This window comes from Odontesthes bonariensis, chromosome 18 (genome assembly GCF_027942865.1).
Source record: "Odontesthes bonariensis isolate fOdoBon6 chromosome 18, fOdoBon6.hap1, whole genome shotgun sequence".
NCBI classification, from domain to species: Eukaryota; Metazoa; Chordata; class Actinopteri; order Atheriniformes; family Atherinopsidae; genus Odontesthes; species Odontesthes bonariensis.
The window spans coordinates 32,632,894-32,640,463 of record NC_134523.1 but is presented as its reverse complement, the minus strand read 5'-3'; the positions used below and the strand labels follow the sequence as shown (position 1 = coordinate 32,640,463).

At 40.7% G+C, this 7,570-nt stretch overlaps 1 protein-coding gene across 1 annotated transcript; it reads left to right on the top strand.

Moving 5' to 3' along the window:
• Positions 1-2,750: 2,750 nt before the first annotated feature.
• s100v2 (S100 calcium binding protein V2) lies at positions 2,751-7,548 on the top strand. The gene is made up of 3 exons (XM_075449594.1): positions 2,751-2,848; positions 5,500-5,631; positions 6,456-7,548. Exons 1-3 carry the CDS (start codon positions 2,840-2,842, stop codon positions 6,630-6,632), a joined length of 318 nt encoding a protein of 105 aa, XP_075305709.1. The 5' UTR covers positions 2,751-2,839; the 3' UTR covers positions 6,633-7,548.
• Positions 7,549-7,570: the final 22 nt, after the last annotated feature.

Genomic DNA, 7,570 nt, shown 5'->3' with positions numbered 1-7,570 from the left:
GGGAATCGACCAGAGATTCGCTAGGTTGGAGGCAAGATGGCCGTCGAGAACGGACTGAAGTTACATTCCAGAGAAGTTGAAGAGCGCAAGAGAAGGCGGATACAGAATCCGAAAATCGCGGTAAGAGTAGGTTATTGACTGTGGCTTTAGGCTAAACTCAACTTAATTGTGTCCATCACGTGAAAACCAGTGTGAGTTGCTTTATTTAAAAAAATGAATTTCGTGTTTTCAATTTATAGGAAGCAGTTCGCCGCCTGCATAACTCACCGTGGCATTATAATCCAGGTCAAGGGTAAGAATAAGTGAATGTTCTCCCAATATCTAGTTGAGTTGGACCCGATGTTACGTTAATGCAGTTTTATTTTATTAACCATAGGCCTATTGTTTTTACAGGCTACTGTCACCTCACAATATGGATGTAACGAGTCGCTTGAAGGAGGCGGTGTCAAACAGTCCGAACTTCAGAGAGGCAGACGGGGACACTATCGAGGGTGAGCGGCGCTGACTTTTACCCCGGCTGGCACTGACACTTTAAAGCACTGGTCATTTTATTCATTCCTCTTGTTGTTGTTTTTAGCTGCGTGACGGACCTGTGTGCTGTGCTACAGGCGCGTCTTGAAGCCAACCCGAAATACTCCCAGTCTCACCACAGAAGAGTGAAAGAGAGTAAGAACATATACGCTGTCAATATGACTTTTGTTACTTTATAGACAAGTTGTCAATATGCTGTGCATGGATTATTTATTGGTTATTCCAACAGCTCCCAGAAGCCAGCTTCTGATCCAGGATGAGGACGTCTGACAACTCCCGCAGACCCTGCAGGGACCGGAGTAATGCGAAGAATGCGGATTCCAAACGGCGGCGTTTAGGCTTATTGTGTATATTGTAGGCTACAGCAGTGTGTGTATATAGTTTTCAATTCTTTATTATCAATATGGTTCTTATTACAATGTAAGCTATGTACATTGTGTGGTGTGGCAATAAAAGCGCTTTAAAAAAAAAGTTTCCTTTTTCATTTCCTCAATAAATTCACGTCATTCATGCCTGCATTAGCCTAGTCATAGTGCAGCTTATAAGAATGACGTGAATATATGAAGTACACAAACATCCCAGGAATATTAGTAATCATAATCACAATTATTAATCATAATTGCTGAGTGATATGCCCATATAAAGTATGCATAGATTAACCTAATTGGCCAATGGGCGGTCAGCTTTGCAGGAGCTTTTTTATGTAATCACGTGCCTTTTTCGTCCAATACCAGCGAGGCCAGTGAGAGGTCCAGGCACTCTCACAGCGGGGTGCTAATCGCTGGGCCATTAGCACCCCGCTGTGAGAGCCCGCCGCGAGTCGGGTTCGTTTCCGACGATTTTCTCGCTCAACAAACTTAAAGTTTGTCTGCCTGCAAGCGCCCAGGTGCGTCCGAAAATTAGGCAAATTCGCGGATGTTCACTGCCGTCCACAGTGACACAAATCCCTCTTTTCGTGCAGTGCAAGTTAGCACAAGTTAGCTACCGATGCATCCTTGGTAAAATGGGCGTGTCGAGAACACATCCGGGAACTTTCACCGTTCTCGGCGAAATGCGAACTTGTGTATTGGGACAGTACTTGGGCTGCGACTGATGACGTTTCACAAGAACACAAGAACACAAGTACGGACAAGAACGTATATTGAGAAACGGCCATAGAAACCAGAGAGTCTCTATTATGAGGAGAGGGAAAGCTGGCGGCTTTTTCCGGGTGGTACTGCACTCTAGGGGCGCCAACGAAGCAGTGCAGAGCAGGCAGAACTCTCTGGTGATACTATGAGATCCACCTTAGATGCAGCCATTGCTTTGGATAGAATTTTTTATATTTTTTCATTTTAATTTTCCTAAAGGCAGGATAAATTATCCTTTCAAACGGCACTTGGTTTGATTTTTTAGACTCACTAGATTTGTTTAAAATACACATTTATTGTCAGTATTGCATCCCGAGTGACGTCACACATGTGGCATCACTTTACGGCATGGTCAGTCCTAGCGCTGAGCTAGCAGAGAGGTGTTAGCTCAAATAGTTACAGATTTCAGCACAGCCCTTTTACATACTCTCTGACTAGCCTCTGGTTTAGCTTTGGTTGTTGTTAGCAGCACCAGGTTAGCACTCTGGCACAGTGGACGAGTGCCGTAAAGCAGCCGGTCGTAATCAGCCGTGCGTTCTTCAGATTCCGTTAGCTAGATGCTAGCGGAGACTGACTCCCAAATGCCAGACCTGTAAGAAAACAGAAAGATATAACTCCCAGGTTATTGTACTTTCGATATAAATCCACATCCCTCTGTCAGAAATCACAGTATTATTTTCAGGTTTCAGCCGCTAGCGGGGACATTTTTTGAGTTATTAGCGCCAGCCCTATGGCCAATGGTCATTCTGCACTCGCTCGCCAGCGCCCCCAGAGAAAATCAACTGAACTGCAGCCAAATTTTTTATAATGGGGCGAATAGGAAGTGGAACGGCTGTCTGTAAAAGGGCTGTGAGAGAAACTCAAATGTTAATCTCGACATTTCGATTTTAATCTCAACATGTCGACTTTATTCTAGACAGGCAAAATATAAATATTTTTTCTTATGCCTGGCCCTAATACTCTTCCGTAGATACGATACATGATTATTATTTACATTTTATTTGTCTATCTTTAATCATTTATGTAGCAACAGATTTCTGGCATTGCGAGGGCTCCCAGCTCCTCCCTCCTGGCGTTTCTCTCAGGCTGAGGGAGGATCCAGGAACTTGGTGAAAGAATCTATGCTCAACTGAGACACCGCAGTGAGATCCAGAAGAAGAGAAGTTTATACATCCACCATGCCTCAGGTAAGACAAACCAAAAACTATGTTTTCCTTACATAAAAGTAAAACTAACGAGAAACATTAAATACCGATGTGTTGTTTAATCATTAGACAGTTTAATTGAGAAGAGAAAGCAAGCTGCTGAAGACGCCAGATATCACGCAAAGTGATCAAACTGGACAGGAAGGACTTGTATGTTGAGCTGCTTTAAAGCGTTAAGGCCGCAGACTGGGACAGGCGGCTCACAGTTTTTCTCTGGACCCGTTTGTGAAAGAAAAGAATAAAGTTTAAATAAACTTCACAGACGCGTGTAGTCAGCGGCCCCTCCCTGAAGAGCCAACGCTGCGTCAACCGGTGTTCGAGACCTGCTGGTGTCAGATCGAATGGGAACATTCCTGCGCGGGAGTAGGTGGCTGCGTAGATGCCTGGTCAAAACTTCACGGAGGAAAACCGTTTTCAAAAATGTTCGCGTTGTCACTTGTGAAAAAAAAAAAAATCACTAAGACTTAAAGGTGAAAGCGCTGAGACTCGGTTAGGTGTGACAGCCTGGGTGACTTGTGGTACCTGGCCTCATTCGAACAGTGACACAGGGGAGCGTTAGGAATGCGGGAGTAAACTGGGGAACCTTCCTTATTTTGGTATATTTCAGCTGGGAAACTAGTTTTACTTCAGGGCATTTATATATTCAGTAAACGGTATAAATGTCCCTCCTTTTGTTCTTATTGGGTGTTTCTTTAATAAAGAGAGAAAATCTCGCGTCATCCTTGAAATGAAAACAGCTGCTCAGAAAGCTCAGAAACACGATGACACGGAGTCAAAGTGTGAGATGAGTTTACACTTCTTTACCAGATCCTGCCATGCAAATGCGTCATTTTACCAGCACAGCTGGAAAATAGCTGTAACAGTCTGAGAATTGTGACGTTAATAGTTTTACCGGAAAGACACCTACCGTGTAACCTGTTTAATCAAATATAAGACAAAGCTACTAATAATCCAAGTTATTTTGGATGTATGTCATACGAATCGGACGCGTAAATGGGATTTGAACCAGCGTTTTTTTTCTGTGCCTGAGCTTTCGCCATTTTAAGAAAAGACGTTTCGCAACTTCTTTGCACAGACTTTTTTTTTTTTTAATACAACTTTATTTTGCTTTACAAGATATAAAAACACTGCAAAAACATGACAAGTATCATTAATAATAAATGAAGAACAAATAAGCATACCAAAATAAATACATACATAAGTAGTTTAAATAATAAATGAAGAGTGAGAGAGAGAATATACCAGGGGAGATGAACAATGAGGATTACACTGAGTTACAGATTTCAAAGTGGGAGACTAGATTTATAGTTTTGATAGCTTTCTTGTTATTAGAGGAGGAAATTGACTTGAAATACATCTGGAGTTCTATCATGAAAGCACAAAAATTGGGTTTCACTTTGGCAAATTTACATTTGTGGATGTAATACTTAGCAAGAATTAAAATGAGATTAATTAAAAAATATTCTTTTTCAGTGGGAGCACTTCTTTGCACAGACTTGGTGTTGACTGTGGGCTGCTCAACACGTTCCACAGCTTCAGAATCCCAGCTTTGCTCCGGGTTCTTCGGTCTGTCAGGGGAAACGTTTTTGGGTGTAAATGAGAAATTGGTGTTAGAAGATTCCAAACTTTTTTTCATTGGGGCGGACAGATTTGACTTCCATTATTATCAGTGAGCAGCCACTCTTTAAAAGTTTGAAGCTGGGAGAGGCTGCATATGAAATAATAATGAATATGAAATAACTGGAAATGAGTTTTAAAAAAAAATAGTTGAGACTAAAATGGATGATGCAGGAGATGGTTGTGTTGCTGAGCTAAAAAAAAAAAAAAAAGAGGACATGTTTCTTTTAACATAATCCCAGTGATTATTTCCTGGTACGTTGCCGATGGGTCCTGAAAAGCCACGCCTACTCTCACCAGTTGATCTGAACTCCAGTAAATCTCTAACACCTCAATACGCACAGCTCAAGCATTATTAATACAGCATCTGAATCCAAGTATTCCATTTAAAACTTGGCCATGTACACTGCAGGCTAATATCGAACTAAATCTTTTGACAAAGCCACTAATAAAAAATCTAGCATAGCTCCCTTTATTTAGGGATATTTTTACATAGTGCACTGCATTATGAAAGACAAGACAGAAGTCGCTTCAATCACTTTGTTTCTTTACCTTACCCTTAAAATCTCCTATCTTCTTTGTAGCGGCTCATGGCGAAATACACAGGAAATATTTACATCCTTTATTTTAGAAATAGACATGAAACACTGAAGGGCAGAGCTTTCTATCCTCCGCTGAAACCTGCGCTCAGTGCTGGAGACCGAGCTCACTGTGTGAGATAGAAATAAATAAATGATCCACTGAAGAAAAAAGGAAATCCAGTTCACATCCTGTCCATTGTTATTTTAAAGGTGTGAGCCAAGACCAGTTAGAGTTAGTGTGACTAACCTTTTCAGTAAACTTTGTGTGTGGCATTCTAGGGTATCCTAAACTGCTGTCATGTGTTTTTACCAGTAACCAAGTTCGCTGTCTGGGCAGTAGTGGAGCTTGAGGGTGAAAAGCAAAGAGTTTAAGATTACCATTCCTCCTGTTGTTTTCTGTCTTTCTTCCTCCATATCAATCTTCCTTTCTTTTAGTTCTCAGACCTGGAGAAGGCCATTGACACACTGGTCACCCAGTTCCACTCTGCTTCTGCTGACAATGGTCCAGCACTGAAAAAAGATGAATTCAAGGGTCTCTTGTCCTCCCAGCTGCCCAACCTGGTGAAGGTAACACTCCCATTCGTCTCCTTGCTTTTGGCTGTAATCCAGATTCTGTTGACTGCGGCACCTGGGTGTGGCAGCACACATAAGCTCACACAAAGACACTCAGGAACATTTTCTGAGTCAAACAGGCCTAATGCGCACACCAGAAAACACACGTGGTAAAGAATTAGCTTCACAGATAAGAGCTGGAATCGTGTGCATGTGTGTGTATTTATATATATATATATATATATATATATATATATATATATATATATATGCGTGTGTGTGTGTTTTACATGATGATTGAGTAGGATTACTTTATTTTTGAAGGAATATTCTCTTTAATCTTTAACAGCTGAGTAACGGGCAATGCTATAAACAATTCTGTTAGGGAAAGCAAGAAAACAAGTATCCAAACTGTTCATAGTAATTATTCATTATTGATTTTTCAGGAGCTCCTTTTCAGTTTGTTTTGGAGTCTGTATAAAAAAAGCACTTTCCAGCACTGGAACAGAAGGCTTTTGTTTGGCTATTTAATCATCCACAAAAGTTCAATTTAAAGCCTGCTTGGGTCTTTGCATCACCGGCTTCACTAGTCGTGCAGTTACACACATTAATAGTAAAACAGCCAACAATTCGTGTAAAAAAATGTCTCAACTTTGGGTGGGACTGGTCCAGGGAGAAGGTCATCTTAATGCCTGGTTTTCCTTCCTTTGTCAGCTGCTTCTTTATTATTTTCAGTGTCAGTAACTGGACTGAACCTCTCTGTTTGTGATAAAGTTTGGTTTACTGCTATGCACCTACAATTTCCCAATGAAATATTTGTTTTTGGTGTGTTTCCACAGGGGATTGGCACAGACCAGGGCCTGGGTGAGATTCTGCGGAAGATGGGTGTGGGTGATGGCGAGGGCGAGGGCATTACTTTCAAACATTTCTGGAACTTAATCCAGTCAGTAGCCACCACACAGCACGGCCTCCTTAGCAACCAGATGGGCTCATCATGCAGCTGCATCCTCTTCTGAAGCACTGGCTCCCATCACATGAACACGCTCTAGGTTTCCACTTCTGGAATTTAGGATTCACAATATGCTCCTTACTCTCGCAATTATATGTCGTACAGAATACATTCTTTTCTGTCACAGAACGCTGTTTCTAACCTTTATGACTAAAACCTAACAGTTTTTAAATCCTTTGATCTCTGTCTGGCAGGTTCCTTTTATCACACCTCTGTCTCTGTACTGCCCAGCATCTTTAGAACCAATTCAAATTCAGGCAGGTTCACAATTGAATTTGCACATTGTGGTTAAAAGCTACAATGCCATGGAGTTTAAAATAAAATGAGCAATTCATTTTCATCCATTGTACTAGAAAGCATCATAATATTGTACATGTCATTATTATCTTGAGTTTGTGTTTAGCCACAGTAGCTCTAGCTCCCAGTTTCTGTTTGTAAAGGATTAAACCGTGATTATTCTCTGTGCATGTCAGATACCTAAATGTCCTTTAAGTGGACCAAATTCTTTTAATTCTCAGAACTATCATACAGTTACATCTGCTTCACACCATTGTTGAGCTGAGAATGTTGTATCGTGTTGTCCAGAAGTGACTGGAAAAGGTTTGGAATTGAATTGTTGCAAAAGACTGCTGAGAAATATGACAGTCAATAACAGTTTTCCACATTTGCTAGAATTTTGTTGTAGTTTTTCTTCCACATGTTAGTGGTTCATGATGCATTTTAATGGGTCATGTTTTCTTGACAAATTTTATGAGGATGAATTGTTACTGTTGTGGTAATAACATCATACCAATGTTTAATGGAAGTCACAGTTTACCCTTGGATCCTGCCTTTTCTATTTATATTTTGTTATTCTCTCGCTTCTTACCAGTATAATAACATAAGAAAAGCAAATTAATGAATAAAATAAATCCAAAACAAAATATGTTATTGTTTCATAATTTA

Bases quoted from the DNA above. Each gene is read 5' to 3' on its own strand.
- s100v2 (XM_075449594.1), top strand. The intron at 5,632-6,455 runs GTAACACTCCCA...GTGTTTCCACAG, and splicing joins AGCTGCCCAACCTGGTGAAG to GGGATTGGCACAGACCAGGG.